At 40.3% G+C, this 19711-nt stretch overlaps 1 protein-coding gene across 2 annotated transcripts in view; it reads right to left on the reverse strand.

Annotated features, from left to right (window-relative positions):
• The window catches only part of SRGAP1 (SLIT-ROBO Rho GTPase activating protein 1), a 266183-nt gene that overhangs the window by 85428 nt on the left and 161044 nt on the right, over positions 1–19711 (reverse strand). For both annotated transcript variants that reach the window (XM_032348868.1, XM_032348867.1), the window contains exon 4: positions 16507–16569. In XM_032348868.1, coding sequence (XP_032204759.1) covers positions 16507–16569 — 63 coding nt within the window. The remainder of the gene's footprint in view (positions 1–16506; positions 16570–19711) is intronic.

The following is a 19711-nucleotide window of genomic DNA, read 5'->3' on the forward strand; positions in this document are numbered from 1 at the left end:
TGGAAAGTGGATGGCTGGGTCACCAGGCTGGAGGATGAGACTGCAGCAGTTGTCGGGCCAGATTAGGAGAGCCTTGAAACCTCAACCAAAGAAATTATTTAAAAGTATTCGATGGGTGTTCATGAATCCACGGAGGTGTAAACGGTATGGTCAGAGCCGTATTTTAGCAGCAATCCCGTGAAGCTAAGCAGGAGGATTTGGGGGTGTGAAGTAATCTCACTTAGCATAAAATAGGAGGGAATGGGAAGAAAGTGAATCCAGGATAAGAGTCACAGGGCAGGGACGCCTGGGTGGCTCAGTTGGTTAAGCGGCTGCCTTCGGCTCAGGTCATGATCCCAGCGTCCTGGGATCGAGTCCCACATCAGGCTCCCTGCTTGGCAGGGAGCCTGCTTCTCCCTCTGCCTCTAGCCTGCCACTCTGTCTGCCTGTGCTCGCTCTCTCTAACAAATAAAATCTTTAAAAAAAAAAAAAAAAAAGTCACAGGGCATTTTCCCTGTTCTCTCTCTCAACATTTCCTCAGACTTGACATGTCTGCTTCCACCATGGAGTTGGGGCAGTCTGGCCTAAAGCTGGCCCAAACAGCACTTTGGGTACTTCTCTAAGTCAATCACTGAACACTCCCTCCTCAGGATGTGTGCTTTTCCTGCCTCCGTGGCCTTCTCCCAAGCCAATCCCACTGCCTGCGATGTCTTCCCCCCACACCTTGTCCTAACGTTTAGACTCATCCTTCAAGGCAAATTCAGATTTCACCCATTGCCAAGTGTTCCCTGGTTCCCCCACCAGAGCTATTGTGTTCTTCCAACTGCCAAGGCCTTCTTGTTGACAGCACTTTGGGCTCTCTGCCACAGGTCTGATACCTGTGTGCCATCCAGTATCACGGACTGACCTAAAGTTCACCCAGGGCACCAGCAGGGTCTTGTGCGCCTTTGGATTCTCGATACTGCTTCTAGACAGTGGGAGTAAAATAGGCATTTAGGGGGCACCTGGGTGGCTCAGTCATTAAGTGTCTGCCTTTGGCTCAGGTCACAATCCCACGGTACTGGGATCAAGTCTCACACTGGGCTCCTTGCTCAGCAGGAAGCCTGCTTCTCCCTCTCCCACTCCCCCTGCTTTTGTTCCTTCTCTCGCTGTGTCTCTCTCTGTCAAATAAATAAATAAAATCTTAAAAAAAAAATAGGCATTTGGTGAGAAACAAATGAAGGACAGGAAGCCGTTTTACAGTCCGCCTGTCCATTCATATAGTCGTTTAACGAACATTTCCTAATACCTAATATGTGCCTTGAATTATTCTTCTCCCTCCCCGGCATTCAAAACAGCATTGCCCATAAAATACCTGGGAATGGTCTAATGAGATGCTAAGTAGTTCAAATTCACCATGAGATACAGTTAGCATTGGAGTTCATGGCCCCTGAGAAAAGAAAGGTGTGGTGGCTGGGCTGACGGGAAATGGAAAGCAGTGTATTTGCGACAATATTCCATACATAGCCTGCTAGTTTACTAACTTCACCAGTCACTAAGAGCTCTTCTGAGAAACTACATTTTTGGAGTTTCCTTATCTGTCAGCATCCCAAAATCAAGATCTCTTTTCTACAATCAATACACGAGAAGGCATGAATTGTAACTGAGTTTCTGCAAGTGCCAGACTAACACCACCACCAAGTCAGGGCCACAGCCTTGGAAGCCTGTTCCTGTTGTTTCCCAGCAAATTCTTGCGTTCTCCAGGAAAGTAGGACCCTCAGGCCACCCTACGCTGAGCCCCAGGGGCTGTGCTGCAAGGAACCTGGCCCTCCAGGGGCCACACAGCTTCAGTCCAGGTTATGGACTCTGCCTGGCCATGCTATGTCTCCGAGGGCTTATTTTATTTTATTTTATTATTTTAAAGACTTTATTTATTTATCTGAGAGTGAGAGAGCATAAGCAGGGGGAGTGGTAGAGGGAGAGGGAGAAGCAGGCCCCTGCTGAGCAGGGAGCCCGGGCTGCCAGGGTCAGTCCCAGGACCCTGAGAACATCACCTGAGCTGAACGCAGACGCTTCCCAGACTGAGCCACCCAGGCGCCTCTCCAAGGGCTTATTTTCAACAGGGCCAGCAGGCAGGAAGGGCCTGTCAGAGAACACCCATTACCACTGCATGCCAGGATCCTTCCACCTGCTACCTCGAGCCTTCCTACTCTTTAGGGCACTGAGCCAACTCCCAGCTTCCGGAGCCAGGCAGAACCAGATTTGAGTTCCTGTGCTAAAACCACTTCCTACCCAGCAAGCCTCTTAACTGGGCCCTCGTTCCTCTGAGGTGAAATGGGGATTAAATCATAGAATGCACAGAAGCACATAACAGAGCGGAGAGTTTGATTCTTGATAGTTTCTACGGTCTGATGTGGAAATAAGTGTGTGGGCTCCAGAGACAGATTACTTAGCTTCATATTATGCTCTAAGCTAAGAGGTACAGACCACTGTTGTTCTCATTCGTGGCATTTGGGCTGGAGAAGTTCTGACCCCTGAGGTGGTGAGTGGTCTGTAGAGCAGACATGATGAACTCTCATAAAATTTACCTCTTCTTCCTAGGCTGATATGGCTCTCCACAGGTTAACAAAAGCAGAATTTACAAAATTCCATTATATTTGCAAAATAACATAGGGAGAACTCAACTTTGAGAGAGTATACTGGTAGTTAGAGTTTAGCCTCACAGAACGGGCTATCTGGGTTCAAATCCTACTTGTGCACTTATTCATGGTGTAATCTTGGGCAAGCAACTTAATCTTTCTGTGCCTCGATTTCCTTGCTGTGAAACCAGTGTATCATTCTCACTCATGGAATGCAGAAGGTAGTTGGAAGGATTAAAGGTGTCCTTACATGAAAAGAGCCCCAAAAGTCTGACATATAATAAGTGAACAGTAAATGTCAGTTACTGATATTTGAAAAAAATGATCATAAACTTTTTTAAAAAGATTTGTTTATTTTTGAGAGAGAAAGACAGAGCTTGTGTGTGTGTTCGTGGGGTAAGGGGGAACAGAGGGAGAGGGAAAGAGAAAATCTCCAGCAGACTCTACACTGAACACAGAGCCTGATGTGGGGCTCGATCCCAGGACCCTAAGATCATGACCTGAGCCTAAACCAAGAGTTGGATGCTTAAGTGGACACTTAGCCGACTGAGACATCCAGGCTCCCCTATCACAACACATGGTAAAAACAGGCAGTGATTTCTCCATGACAGGAAAGATGATCTTTTTTTTTTAAATAAATATTTTATTTTTAAGTTATTTATACACTCAAAATGGGGCTCAAACTTAGAGCCCCAAGATCAAGAGTCTCATGCTTTACCAACTGAGCCAGCCAGGCACCCCAAGATTATCATTTCTGATAGAGGTAAAGGGAAGGAAATTGGTGGTATTTCCATTTAGGCCACTTATGTATATGTTAAGAATTTTAGGGGCACCTGGGTGGCTCAGTGGGTTAAGCCTCTGCCTTCGGATCAGGTCATGATCTCAGGGTCCTGGGATCGAGCCCCAAATCGGGCTCTCTGCTCAACAGGGAGTCTGCTTCCCCCTCTCCTCTCTGCCTGCCTCTCTGCCTACTTGTGATCTCTGTCTGTCAAATAAATAAATAAATAAATAAATAAATAAATAAATAAATAAATAAATAAGGAATTTTAGCAAAGCTCTTTAGAATGAGCAAATAGATCAAGGCTGACAATTAAATAGCATGAGATGTTGCCTTTACAGCTAGTTTATGAAGGAAAACTTGAGGTATGTTGTGACTCCATTGAAATGAAATCAGTACAAGAGTCTGAATTTATCATCAAATTATATTTATAACTCAAACAAATGCTTTGAACAAAAGGCACTGTCTGGGATTCTGGACCTTGCTGACTAGGGCCTGCCAACCAACTAAAAGACAGGGCAACAGAAATGCAGCGAATAAACACAGGGGAAAATAGAGAAGACATATATGCGAAGGGAGGAAACACGGCTAAAGAAAATAAAAGAATAATTATATTACTATTTAGTGTAATGTTAAAGTTTTGTTTCAAGAGTAATTAAAAATAGTAATTATAATTTCAGATTATATTCAATTGAAGAATAATTATAAAGAGCACTAGGTTCAATGGAAACAGCTTAGGTCTACGAAATCCAATAAATCTGGATTTTGATCCTTGCTTTGCTAGAGAACAATTCTGTAACCTCAGCCTTTCTGACCCTCGATCAGGCCCTGAATCTTATCTGCTAGAGATGACAACATCAGCTCTCCCTACATAACCAAAATTAGGGGGACAATCAAACTGTGCCTCTCAAACACATTGAAAGGTGTGTAATGAAAGAAAAAATGCACCAAATCATAGAAGGAAAAACTGATCATGTAACTAGAAATCTTCTAAGAGGATTTTAATAATATCCCACTAAAAGGGTAGTAGTTGATGAAACTCAGAGGAAAGAAAATAGGATGGCATTTAGCAGTCTATAGGAAGACAGAACCCATGCCATTGTTAATGTCGTTTTCAGTTGAAAATTGACTGTTTTCTTCTCCAGCTTCAGGAGCCTGTGTTGGGGAAGGAGCATTCTTGTCTTGTACATCCAAGAGTGTGAGCCCCTCAATCCACCCATCTGACCTGGGGGCAAGACCACTCATCTCTTCTAACCTGAAGCTTTCTCACCTATCAAGGGGGTGGTTGGACCACGTGATCCTCTAGGCCTTCTCCAACTCGAAAATGCTGTGTGTCCTTGATTTCAGATACGAATCTTGCACCAACTAAATACCCTAAGAATTTATGATTTGAGTTGTGTGTGTGTATATAATATACTTCTTAGTGGGTAAAGGGAGTGATTTTTTTCAGTGTCAGGGTAAATACCAGATAAATTTTAAGTGAAAGGAAAAGCCAGTTTAACAACAAATTGTACTAATTATCTCCTTCTGCTTCTGTTGACTTGAGGCAGCCATTAGTACACCATGTTACACTGAGAAAGTAGGATTCCTCCTAAAATCCTCCATGGGCTCTGAGGCCATAACTCATCTGCTCTACTGCACAGAAAATATCTAGAAATGAACAATGCCTGGACAGCCTGTCTAATGTACTGTTATATTGATGAACTTTATTCCAGGATATCTATCACTCTTGTGACTTTAATTAGCTGCCAAGCTGAACAGTGATCAATCATCAAGTGATCATCAAGGGGGGAAACCCAAAAACTCTTTGGTAGGTACAGGGTGATACAGAGATTTGACACATGCTTTTATTTTTTATTGTAATATTTAAGCTAAAACAGGGTGCTAGTCATCTTTTTCAAAATGCTAAATTTAACAGCTTTCAAGTGGCAATATAAATTACAATTAGTTTCACAACATTTTGCTACTTTGATAAAAATTTTTAATAAAAAATGACTAATTTATCCTAAAGAAGATAAATTATTGTAGGCCTTATTAAAACGAAAATGTTTCTATTTGTAACAAGAGTAACCTGTACTTATTAATCTTTATCTGTCCTAGCTCTATTTGCAATAGTCACTAGAGGCAGTTTCTAATTTAAGTCTTTCAGTCATAGATAGGGGTTATTGGTTTTGTTTATGAACTCTCAACAAACATTCATATTCAGCAAACATTTCTTGAGTACCACAAATAGGCCTTGTCCTATTTGATTCCATTATGTTTTATTACTAGAAATCCAATTATATTTTATTGCTTATTGATTGATACTAGTTCATTAGTGCCTAAGAGTAATTTTTCATGAGAGCAATTAATGTGGTATAATATCTGCCCATTTCACAATTATCAGAGATTTCTAACATGAAATAAATGTCACTGTATCCAAAAAATTCTGATTTTGTGAAGGATATTTTCTTTTTCTTTTTTTTAAATTAAATTTTATTTTTTTTCAGTGTTCCAAAATTCATTGTTTATTTTCCTTATCTCTCAAGTACTTCACATGCTGGAAAGGGCAGAGGATTTTTTTTTAGGAAGTCCAATGTACTACTCCCTTTATTTTTACACCAATGATTTGCTAATGCTCTGGCAGTATTCAAGCACATGGGGTTCCCTGCACAGGCAATTTGTGGTTTCACACATCAGTGCTTTGCCTCATGTACGAATTGCTTTTTGGAGCACCCTTCCCATCCTTCCTTTATCAATAAAATCAGGTGTCACAGTGACTATCACTGAAATCAGGCTCCCCGGTGGCTCTGGGCTTTGCACAGAGCTGTGGAGACCTGTCTCTCTACTTAGTCCAGAATCTAACACCAAACATGGAAATAGCTCACTAGTATAGCTCATTGATGACAGGGCCACGTGCTTGTCATCGATGCATTTCCAGGACCTCCATATTTGCTGAAAGGCTCCCCCCACCGCCCCAGCCACTGGGTGTGTATTACTTGGATACAACAGAGATGACCCTGTAACAAGTCTATAGCAGAGGCAACAATACTTTTAGCGCTTCCCATTCAACTTACTTAGAGACAGAAAAGAGACTCTGAGATTTGGGACAAAAGCTTAATAACTGCATTCCGAAAATCCTAGGACATCACAGACCACAGGCCTCCTCCGCATACTTGCTGGGCAACCGTCCTCCAAAGAAGGAGGGCATGGTCTTAAAAGAGAGCCGGTTTCATTTCTCACCAGCTCTAATAGTTGAACTCAGGCAGCAGACTGGGGTTCAAATCTACGTTTTGCCTTGTAGAATGTTTCCTCACCTGTAACTGGGACTAAGAATAGTACCTGTAAGGCTGCTGTGGAGAGAAAATGAAAGAATATATATCAAGCTCTTGCAGGAGTGACTGACACACAGTGAATGCTTAATGGGTGCTATTGCACTAAGTGAAACACCCTTCATTCACATCCTTTAAGCCCACAATGGCCTCAGTCCCACCAAGGCTGACTTGTTTATTTTCACACCTTGGAGGCTAAAAACAGAAGGATGGTCTTTGTCTTATGCATCAAAGAAACAGACCTGCCAAGAGACTTAATCCTTGCCCAACAAGTCAACAGAGAACAGTCAGTAATAGAGAGAAGGTCATTCAGGAAGCTCTTGTTCCAAAAGGGGTTTTCAGACAGTCTTCAGAGGCACTGAAATACAAGTTTTATCTACTGAAAAAAAATACCTAAGAGCTGGCACATGGAATACTTATTAATCGGGACCACCTTGAACACAGTGGCAGAAGTGACAATGGGAAAGGTTGAAGTAGTTGGCCATGTTGAGGGGGAAAGTATATGTAAAATGAAAAGCCAAAGAATTTACTAGAATTTCAAAGTCTCCCAGAGTATTAAATATTTAATTCTTTCCGGGAAATGTCTCACATGCCTTCAACATTGAAAGAGGATGTTAGCTTCCTCCCTTTTGACCTCAGACTTGCTAAGTGGGGTTCTTTCCAGCTAGCCTCTTGGCTCAGGTAGAAGACTCTAAGGGCAAAGCCTTCTCTGAGGGGAAGCAAAACTACGCCTTCAAGCCATAAGGGCTGCCCTGAGCCAGCAAGACCCTACCTGTTGATTGACCCCCAAGGCAATAATGGATTTGACCTTCACTGCCCACCTGCACGTACGTACCCACCTTTGCCCCACATTTTCCTGGTATTAGCCTGGAACATTTCTGGCCCTTTGGGGCCAGTCTTTGAGACTCTAGTTCCCGTCTTCCTCATGTTGGCCTCACAGAAATAAATTCCTTTCCTGTTTCACCATCATTCCTTTCTCTGCCTTTGGATTGTGTCAGCAGCGAGTGGCTGGACCAGGTCTCTTTGGGACTCCTGAAGCTAGGGGCTCTTGCTCCCCTGCACGCATATACAGCATTACATGGGTGCATTAGACATTTAAGTTATAAGGTTTAGTACATGAAATATTTAAATGGAGAACACAAGACAGGTGGAATCATAAAACAAAAGTCCTCCAATGTTTAGAATTGTAATATCAACTACAATGGAAAAAAACAGTGTAGAATCCTTTTCTTTCAGTGAAAAATGCTTTGGAATTTGAAACATATCCTGTGCCTTAAATCCAACACACGTCATTCCATTTATTAAAAAAAAAAAAAAAAAAAAAAAGGTGAGGGGAACAAAGAAGGAAGGTGAAAGAACTTAATCTGTGCAAAGAAGCTTTTTGAGTTTCAACTGCTTTCGGTGAGATGTCCAACCATTTTTTTTTTTTTCTATTAAAGACTATTACTTTATTTGGCAGAGAGAAAGCACAAGCAGGGGAAGTGACATGCAAAGGGAGAGGAAGAAGCAGATTCCCTGATGAGTGGGGAGCCCTATGTGGAACTCAACCCTAGGACTTACAGAATCATGACCTGAGCTGAAGGCAGACGCTTAACTGACTGAGGCATCCAGGTGCCCCAGATGTCTAACCATTTTTTGCTTCCCTGTGTTCATGACAATTTCATTTTGGTACTCTCTCAAAATCCTTGAACTCCTGACTTGTCCTTTCTCTCTAGATATGGATCCAGAAAGAAATTCTATGAATATGCCTCATGTTCTTCCAAATTGTGTGCACTGGCTCACATTACTCCTTTTGCCTCCAAAACCTTCCCTGCCCCCTCTCCCTCTCCCTCTCTCTTATTACTGAAATCCTGTCTACTTTTGCCTTTTCCTCTCAGAATTTTTCTCAGTCCTCAATGTTTCTCAAATTCCCTTTGTATTTCCAAACCCTCTGCCTGAACCTCTGTTGGTACATAATGTTGGTACCTAATAACTTTAGATTATAATTGCCAGTAAAAAAGAGATTAGAGTATGTGTCTGGTCTGAGATTTCCTAGCTGTGTGACCTTTGGCAGTATATTAACCTCTCTGTGCCTCACTTACCCATGAGGCTGTTGGGGGAATTCAGAAAACTAATTAATGTAAAGTGCTTAGAATGGTACCTGACAAAAGTGAGCTGTTACTATGTTCTGGTTGAGCTTTACTCTTTTAGATTGGAAGCCTGACTGGTAACTCTCGCTTGAAGCAGTCAGCATAGAAAACTATTTACTAACCTAAATTAAAATAAAACCTGGGTTTCAGTTTCAACCCGGGACTTTAGTTAATCACTTAATCTGAGCCTCTGTAATATTCTCCTTAAATGAGGAAGTTAATTTGATTATTTCTAAAGGTCATTTAGCGCTTAAAATTCTACAGTCTACAATTCTACAATCAGCCTACAGGAGGATGAAATTCAGATAATCACGTGAGTTATAAAATCATGTATTAAGATATACTGAAATGGATGCAAGTGATTTAGATCTTGATTTTTTTGGTCACATGACTTGTATATTTTTATTGGTGAACATTCCTGGTCCATCTGGAGACAATAAATCCAAGCAAAATGCCCCTAATTTATTCTATGTTTATCTGTTATCTCTATATATTTGGGCTTGATAAGCAATGATAAACAATGCAAAATACTGTACAGAACAAAAACAAAACATTCTGATTAAGATGTTAGCTATTAAAGCACTGTAACTACTTAAAAGTCATAAAACTGTATTTTGGAATTGTAATAGGCAGGATAAAATATTCCTTGAGAAGAATTCTTGGTATGACACATTCTTTTTTTTTAAAAAAAGCTTTTATTTATTTATTTGACAGAGAGAGCACAAGTAGGCAGAGCGGCAGGCAGAGGGAGAGGGAGAAGCAGACGCCCCACTGAGCAGAGAGCCTGTTGTGGGGCTCGGATCCCAGGACCCTGGGATCATGACCTGAGCTGAAGGCAGCCGCTTAACTGACAGAGCCACCCAGGTGCCCTGGTATGACACCTTCTTTAGAATTTTTTTTGTTTTTTCTTAACTACACTTTCTAACATTTTCTTTTTCATTTCCAAGCCAAATAATTTTTTATCCCCAGTTCATACTGCTCACTTCTTTCAGAAGACAGTCTTATTTGTAATTCATAAGCACCAACCGTAACTGAATCTCAAATCTCAGAGAGAAAATGAAAATTCCAAGCAGGCACTTGGGATCATTTGGCTTCATTAATTAGCAGGGTGTCCTAAAAGGCATTTATGTATAAAGTTCTTATCAAGCAGCTGTCCTCAGAGACTTATGCAATGGGAAAAATTTTATTAATCCCAAACATTTTGGGAGGAAAATGAAGCCAGGCTACATTGGCTAACTTAGTCTCCAAAGTCAGTCTGTGTCAACCCCAAGATTAGAATTCAGAAGTTGGCAGAGTCATCTGATCCCAACGCCTCTCTCTGTTTCCATCGAACTGCCTAGTAATAATATGCCAGAAGGATATATATGAACACTTTGTCAGCCCAAGATCTCTAAATAGATTGCTTTTTAAAAAAGTTTTCCAGGTGGCATCGTGGAGAATGTGGTATTGCCCAAGACGTTTTCAATTCAGGAGCTTTTCACATCTCTTTTCTGCCTTATTTCTCTTTGTTCAGTGTTTTGTTCTGAGATGAGACCTTTTCATAGTCCATCTCAAAGGAATGAATTTTCATTTTTACTACAAAGATATGTATTTCAAATACTTAAAATGCCCTCCAGCTAAAATAAATACTTAGCCTAAATAAATAAATAAATAAATAACCCTTTTTGAGGCTCAGAGAAAAATCTTCCCATATGTGGTGGCAGTATCTTGGGCTCTCTCGGACGTTTCAACCTTGCCTTGGGCATGTTTCTTTGTTACAGAAGAATGCATTAGCTCCTGGTTCGTGGGAGGCTCAGAAGCCAGCCAAGAAAGCTTTCCTCAGCAGTCCTCTGAGGTGGAGTTTTCAAGGAAGGGCTTGAAATAACAAACAGTGTCTTCCCTCTCAGCCCTTCTAAAAAATAATTCGTTTTTTATTTTATCACTTTAAACAGATAAATGGTTCAAAGATATGTAAAGACCAGGGTGGATATCTGTGTACATGTAGCAACCCCGTTTTCCAACTCCCACAGAAGATGCTCAGCACCTCTGGGTTTGTGCTAGGACAGCCTTTCCATTTTCTAGTTATATTTGTTAGGCAAATCAGAAGTGCAGTCAGAAGGAGGAAACAAAGGTGAATGGAGTATCCAGCAAAAGATTCTCAGCAGTAATCACTGTGTATGAACACACAGCTGCACAGGTGGTGTTGACACATATAACATTCAAGATAAATGAAAGATTGTATCTTAAAGAGGCACTCCAAATGATCATACGCCAACATTAAAGCCTAAAGTGCAAAATCATTTGGGTTTCCCATTCTGTAACCCACCAGACTGTCTGGAAAGCTCAAATGAGTTTTTACAAGTATCCAGGAGAGCATGCAGTGTGAGTTCTAGCTATGAGTTTTATCTATTAGATCATGTTCCAACCTTCCTTCCCCCACCTGCCCTGCTCTGCCTTCCCTCAGGCAGCTGTCAGGTGGACAACTGATGGGCCTTAGGGAGGACGAGGCTGGGTTTAGATTTTGGAGCATTCATTAACTGTGTGATCCTAAGCTAATCATTCTGAGCCCCAGTTCCCCTTCATTACACTGGGATTAGGAATACCTGCCTCCTAGGGCTGCTACAAGAAATGAATGAGATAATGTGCTTGCCTCATGATAAGGGCTGGATAAATCTTCATTTTCTCAGTTCTTTCCTCATAATGCTAATGGAAACGGAGGACGGATTACCTCTTGACTCTAGCTAGCCGTGTGTGTCACTGATGTATAGGGAGTATGATGATCAATTACACATAATTACCGATCAATTTCATGTGGATTTATCATGACCGTCTGTGTTAATCTTTGTTAGAATTTGCTTACTGAGGATGGTAAGCCCTTTGTTTTTTAAAATGCGGAGTATAATGCTGCAAAGCAAAGACATATTAATTTAGGACAGATTATTGTTTTTCTGCTAAAATGCAGCATAACCTGTTGAGATTTTGGTATTAGGGGAGTGTCTTAGCAATTTAAATCACTGTTTACCAGACTGATGAAGGGAAAATTTGTTTTGAATGCCCCCTCTGACTTCCCGTGTCATCCTTGTTTTTTTTTCGCTTTTCCACATCCCTACTAACCCAATGGCAGCCCTGATTTTTTTTTTTTAGGGAAAGTTATCTTCTTTTTTCCTTTTTTACAAAAGTAATAAATACCCGTTATAAGGAAAAAGTGTACATATGTGTGTATATACATATGTAAGAGTCATGTGTAATTACTGCTGATATCGTTCCCTGATATCCACAGACAAAGAGCTGTTACCATCCCCCCTCAAGGACTGACGAAGAGGATGACATGACCAGGGTGACACTAACAGCTAACATTTAGTAAGCATTTACTGTGGGCAAGGCACTGTTCTGAATGCCTGTATTAATTCAGATTTATCCTTTTAGTACTTATAACTGCCGTACTATACATATATTTGCTTACTGTCTTTTTCTGCCCACTAGAATATAAATGCCTTGAGAAGATGTGGCCTGTTTGTACTCATACCTGCATCCCCAGTATATCCCAAAGTGCCTGGTACTCTAATAGGCATTTTAAAAATGTTGGGGGGGGGGCGCCTGGGTGGCTCAGTCATTAACTGTCTGCCTTCAGCTCAGGTCATGATCTCAGGGTCCTGGGAATGAGCCCCACATTGGGCTCCCTGCTCCGCACAGAGACTGCTTCTCCCTCTTCCTCTAGCTGCTATTCTGCCTGCTTGTCCACATGCGCACTCTCTCTCTCTCTTTCTGTCAAATAAATAAATAAATCTTAAAAATAAAATAAAAATAAAAAATGTTTGTTGAATAAATAAATTAGTCCTCATAACAATGTGGGTGAGCCTCACCCAATCTGGTGAGGGCCTGAATACAAAATATGAGGGCTGAAAAAGAGAATTCACTCTTCTGCCCTATGTGTCTTCCAGGTGAGACACAATCATCCTGAGGCTCTGTTTCTGCAAATAAAGGCAAGGTTGAGGAAAAAATATAGAGAAGGGTATGAATGTCCTCAAAGCCTTTCCTCCCCTTCTGGATGGCACTCTGATGCCACCATCCTCTCTCCTCTGCTCAGAAGTCCAGTCTTTATGTCTGACGCACACCTCTACTCAAAGGATCTGATAAAACACAGTTCACTCTAAGGTATAAATGATCATAAGGCATTTCTTTTGGCTCCTTCTGGGTGTTTGTATTTTAACCTTCTGATAGAATGTTTGGAATAACCAAGAGGCCTCTGGGAGAAATATCTTTGGGTAAGGAAAGCCACACATAAGGCTGCTGCTCACCACTAAGGTTGACTGTAATTTTTTAAAAAGCACTCAGCGCTCATCAGCTATACCGGTGTAAGGAAGCTAATGTACTTTTAGATGTTTTTGACTCTAAAGGAGTATCAAGAGATTAAAAAAAAAAAAGGAAGGGAATTCAATAGCATCCTCAGTTGCTTAAGGCTACATATTTTGTACCTGTTGCTTTAGCAATCATTACTACATCATCTGCTGTACAAACTTCTATGCATGATGTAACTCTGATGATCATCTGTCCATGACCCGTCAATGTTTGCACAAGAAACCTCAACAGCACTCCCCCAACTCCTGGTCCCCTGTTCAAATAATCCTCATCTTTTCTTCCCGAATGTAAGCTGAATATGTATAATGAATAGATATCATTTCAACAAGACAGAATTTGTATATTTGAATTTAAAGGGCAAGAGAGACCAAACATCATTATCTTTTAGAGTGAACTGTGTACGCATGTGTGTGTGTGTGTGTGTAATGAAGGTCTTTCCCAAAGGAATAGGACCTCTGACCTTGGATGAACATGTTCTCTGGTTAAGATCTTTCTTTTTCCAAATGTAGGGAGTCCAATGTGGGGCTTGAACTCAAAACCCCAAGCTCAAGAGGTTGGCCAATATCAAGAGTCAGATGCTCAGCTCACTGAGCCACCCAGGTGCCTCAGGATAAATTTTTTTTCCAAGAGTTTAAAGTGATCTACAGACTACCTAATCAGAACCTCATTGCTCACCTCTACCATCCCTTAGTTTCTTTCTTTCTTTCTTTTTTTTTTTTTAAAGATTTTATTTATTTATTTGACAGAGAGAGAGATCACAAGTAGGCAGAGAGGCAGGCAGAGAGAGAGAGGAGGAAGCAGGCTCCCAGCTGGCAGAGAGCCCGATGTGGGGCTATGATCCCCCTGGGATCATAACCTGAGCCGAAGGCAGAGACTTTAACCCACTGTGCTACCCAGGAGCCCCATACCCCTTAGTTTCTTAACTGATTCTGAGAGGTTAAATGACTCTGACAGGGTCATTGAAACTCCAGTGGCCTTTTCTAGAACCTGGCTCCTTTATTCTTTAGGCTCAGAAAAAATGATGAGAGTTTTGAGATATCAGCTTACTTGATACATCTACGTAGAGTCTGATAAATGTGTAAGTCCATTTGATAGGCTGAATTGAGGAAAAATTTCACTACGCACATCCATCTCTGAGATAAAATCTTCACACAGCATTTTACTGATTTTCCTCATACTCAATAATCAAGTTTACTCTGCCATTGTTGCTTTGACTAGTACTACTAGCTTCAGACCATAATCAATATGCTCTTGTCTATGATGTCATGACAATCAGCAGACCTATTTTTTTTTTTTAAGATTTTATTTATTTCTTTGAGAGAGAGAGAGAGAGAGAGAGAGCATGAGAGGAGAGAGGTCAGAGGGAGAAGCAGACTCCCCGCCGAGCAGAGAGCCCAATGTGGGACTCGATCCTAGGACTCCAGGATCATGACCTGAGCCAAAAGCAGCTGCTTAACCAGCTGAGCCACCCAGGAACCCATTTTTTTTTTTTTTTAAGATTTTTTTATTTATTTGAGAGAGAGCGAGAGAGAGCATGAGAGGGGAGAGGTCAGAGGGAGAAAGACCTATTTTTTAAAGTATTAGAGATTGATTTATATTTCTAGGAAAAACAATGTCCAAGCAAAAGGATCCACAAAGAAAATGTCACAAAGCTCTCATCTTAGAATAGTTTGGTGGAAGAAGATATAGAATTTCTTCTTTGGATGCCTCAGAGGCATGATGTTCACTTAACTTTTAAATTCTAAATCCAAAAATGGTTGCCAACTTAGGGTATCAGAAATGAACAAATCACACAAAAACTAATGAGCTAATAAATGGCCTTTATTATCAAAAACTCAATTTCATTAGCAGGGCATTTGGGTGGCAATTGGTTAAGCAACTGACTCCTGGTTTTGGCTCAGGTCATATCTCAGGGTTGTGAGATTTAACCCCATGTGGGCTTTGCACTCAGTGAGGCATTTGCTTAAGACTTTCTCTCCCTTTGCCCCTCCCCCACTCCCATGCATTCTCTTTAAAATAAATACATTTTTTAAAGTATCATATGGTTTCACTTATTTGTGGAGTATAACAAATAACATGGAGGACATAGGGAGATGGAGAGGAGAAGGGAGTTGAGGGAAATTGGAAGGGGAGGTGAACCATGAGAGAATATGGACTCTAAAAAACAATCTGAGGGTTTTGAAGGGGGGCGGGGTGGGAGGTTGGGGGAGCCAGGTGGTGGGTATTATGGAGGACATGTATTGCATGGAGCACTGGGTGTGGTGCAAAAACAATGAATTCTGTTACGCTGAAAAGAAATAAAAAAAATATATACATATATATGAGAAAAAAAAATACAAATTTATCACACATGTATGAAAAACTGGAAAGTGAATTTCATAAGAATATCACTCATTTTATAAATAAAAAGCTTAAAACTACAGTGTCTTTTAATTAGCAAGTATCAATGGAGCATTAAAAACCATTTACAAAATCGCATTTTACACACATGGTTTTTTAAGAACAAATGGGATTTGTAAATCAAGAAACATAAGTTAATAATGTTTCAGGTTTAATTTGCCTATAAATAAGAATTCAAATAATCTTATACAATAAAAATGCAAATATCTATAGCTATACAAATTAATATTATTCATTTCTCATTATGTTGTTCTCTCTTTTAAAATAAAAACTCATCAAATTCCTCCAGAAGGAATTTGTGTTTAATAATATGATCATTAAGTATAAAAAAAAAACATGGACATATGACTAATTCCAACCTGCAACCTCACTGTTTTTTTTTTTAAATAAAATAGCTTTAAGTTATTTAATTTCTTATGATTATATACAGTAACCTGAATAAAATTTAAATTTAAAAAAGCAGATTATTGCCAAGGAGAAAAATATATACCTGCCCAAATGTAATTTTAATATATTAGGTCATTAACCAAACAATTTAACTAAAATGGGGAAAAAAATAATTAAAGTAACAGAATAAAGCAACTCTAAGTTACTCAAATTCCAGAATGGCTAATTTAAGAATGGTAACAATTTAAGACAAAATACTCTGGAATTAAATATATGTACATATCACCTATAATTCAACCAGTTAAAAACATGTCTTACTGGGACAATTATACTCTAGTTTCTTAAAAGTGTGCTAATTGCACATACATATTTACTTGAATACAGTTTCCCCAAATTGAGAGGATTTGGCAAATGTAGTAGTGTGCATCTATCCACTTGGTTCCACATTTGAACCACAGGAGTATCCATCAACATCCTAGTTTAGAATAAATTCTAAGAGCAATGTTTCTGCAAACCAAAATTCTAAACCAAAGATTCTTGCAAAAGAAGAAAGATTATGTGCTTACCGTATAGAGTTCATTAAGGACCTTCATCAAATCCTCATGAAGTTGGAATGCAATCTCTTTGCTCTATAATAAAGAAGAAATTAAGAATATTTTAAAAAGTAAAAGTAATAGAAACTTGTTTCTAAATTATATCTTAAAAAGTCCAGTGACTGAAAATAGAAGAATGTGTATAATACAATGGAAGGCCAGCATGTCTTTAATATAATAAACATCTTTAACCAAGCTGCCTTCTTTTTTTTTAATCTTTTTTTTTTTTTTTTAATAAGTAAGCTCTGTGCCCAACATGGGGCTTGAACTCAGGACCCTGAGATCAAGGGTCACATGCTCTTCTGACTGAGCCAGTGAGGCCCCCCTACCCTCTTTCCTTCTAATTACAGTAAACACACAATGTTACATTTGTTTCAGGTGTACAACATAGTGATTCAACATCTCTGTAATTCATGCTATGTTCACCACAAGCACAGCTACCATCTGTCACCACACAATGCTATTACAGTATCACTGATTATATTCCCTATGCTGTATCTTTAATCTCCATAACTTATTCGTTCTATAACTAGAAGCCTGTATCTCCCACTCCCCTTCACCCATTTTGCCCATGCCCCTTCCTCCCTCCCATGGGACAACCATTAGTTTGTTCTCTGTATTTATGGATCTGTTTCTGCTTTTTGTTTTTGCTTTTTAGATTCCAGATGTAAATGAAATCATGTGATATTTATCTTTCTTTGTCTCACTTATTTCACTTAGCATAATACTCTCTTGGTCCATCCATGTTATTGCGAATGGCAAGATCTGACTCTTTTTTATGGCTCAGTAATATTCCACTATAGATATACACCCCCCGCCAAGCATCTTTATCCATTCATCTATCAATGGAAACTGGGTTGCTTCCATATCTTGGCTACTGTAGATAATGCTACAATAAACACAGGGGACATATGTCTTTTCAAATGAGTGTTTTCATTTTCTTTGGGTAAATAACCTATAGTGCAATTACTGGATCATATGATACTTGTATTTTTAATTTTTTAAAATATTCTATTTTTTTTTAAGATTTTACTTATTTATTTTACAGAGAGAGATCACAAGTAGGCAGAGAGGCAGGCAGAGAGAGACGGAGAAGCAGGCTTCCTGCAGAGCAGAGAGCCCGATGCGGGGCTCCATCCCAGGACCCTGAGATCATGACCTAAGCCGAAGGCAGAGGCTTAACCTACTGAGCACACCCAGGTGCCCCAAAAGATTTTATTATTAAGTAGTCTCTGCATCCTGTGGGGGCTTGAACACATGACCCTGAGATCAAGAGTTGCATGTTTCAACAGCTGAGCCAGTCAGGTGTCCCTCTATTTTTATTATTTTGATTTCCACAGTGGCTGCACCAATTAGCATTTCCAGCAACAGTGCACAAGGGCCTTCTTTCCTCCACATCCTTGCTAACAGTTATTTATCTTTTTGATTCTAGCTAAATGGTCCTTTCTAGATACTAGACATATGCACAAATGTCACCAAAGGCTGGAAAGGAGGCAAATAAGTAGAATACGATGGCTTTCCTACCACCCGAATCAGACTTTAACAAGAAGAAAAAGTAAGTAGGTTCTCAGAACACAATTTAACTTAGTTGCATTATTCATTAAAGAATCAGAAATAGGGTGCCTGAGTGGCTCAGTGGGTTAAGCCGCTGCCTTCCGCTCAGGTCATGATCTCAGGGTCCTGGGATCGAGTCCCGCATCGGGCTCTCTGCTCAGCAGGGAGCCTGCTTCCCTCTATCTCTCTCTCTGCCTGCCTCTCCGTCTACTTGTAATCTCTCTCTGTCAAATAAATAAATAAAATCTTTAAAAAAAAAAAAAAAGAATCAGAAATAAGGGCACCTGAGTGGGTCAGTTGGTTGAGTGTCTGACCCTTGACTTCAGCTCAGGTCTTGATCTCATCATGAGTTTAAGCCCCACACTGGACTCCACAGTGGGTGTGGAACCTTCTTTTAAAAGAAAAAAAAAAAGATGAATTTCAGCATCCCATCTTAGTATTGTCACAAAGAAATCTTGTGATTCCCAAAAAGCTAGGTTAGAAACCAAAACAGAAATTAATTCTCCCTTTCCAAAATAACTATTTGATTGACTATAATTTTAGTTTTAAGAAAGCACTTTCAAAACAGTGAGACAGGGAGACCACTTATCATCCACAGGCTTTTGCTTCTGTATTTATTAACTTCTTTTTTTTAATGTTTTCATTTCAATCCCGGTCAGTTAGCCTACAGTGTAATACCAGTTTCAGGTGTACAGTCTAGTGATTTGTCACTTCCCTACAACACCTGGTGCTCATCTGCATTTATTATTTTCATTAAGATGAAAAAGAGTTCTATGCTTCTGCTCAGTTGTTAAACAACCAGCATTCAAAACAGTCTTCACTAGGCTAATTCTGTGAGTTTGATGTTTGAGTATTGGAATATTTTTTCCAGCAAATCTATAAGCTATTTTAAAGGAAATAATATATCCAAATTAATTTTTATTTTCTTCCTGTTTTGAGTTCCTGATGTAGTCAGCTACAGAAAATGGAAAAAATGTAGTGTGGGCTTCAGTTACAATTTGAATCAAGAAAAACATCCACTGGATCATTTATGTGTCTCCCACTGGATGTCCGCATGGGGGGTAAGGGCCATATCTCGGCCAGCTCTGGGACTCTGGTGTCCTGCACAGTACTTGGGAACCAGCCCAGGACTAGGGGAAAGCAGGTGAGGCACCAATGGTATGGCATGTAAGGCAGGATTCCCTCCCTGGCTAGTGGGTGCACGTGGGAAGCTTCCAATAAACGCTTGCTAAATAAACCCACACACCCGCTGAAATACTGTGTCTGTGTAATAGCTCAAGTAGTTACTACATCTGCTGAAGGCTGGCCCCTGGTGAGAGAGGAGAAAGGAAAGCCCCACAGGCCACTCTTAAGAAAATGTAAGGGGAGGGGCGCCTGGGTGGCACAGAAAGTTGGGTGTCTGACTCTTGCTTTTGGTACAGGTCAAGGTCTCGGGGTCATGGGATAGAGCCCCATGTCGGGCTCCGTGCTCAGCGTGGAATCTGCTTGAGATTCTCTTTCCCTCTGCCCCTTCCACTCATCCTTCCTCTCTCTCTCAAATAAATAAATCTTTTTTTTTTTTTTAATTTGGCAGAGAGATCACAAGTAGGCAGAAAGGCAGGCAGAGAGAGAGCAGGAAGCAGGC

Source organism: Mustela erminea, chromosome 6, assembly GCF_009829155.1.
Source record: "Mustela erminea isolate mMusErm1 chromosome 6, mMusErm1.Pri, whole genome shotgun sequence".
Taxonomy (NCBI): domain Eukaryota; kingdom Metazoa; phylum Chordata; class Mammalia; order Carnivora; family Mustelidae; genus Mustela; species Mustela erminea.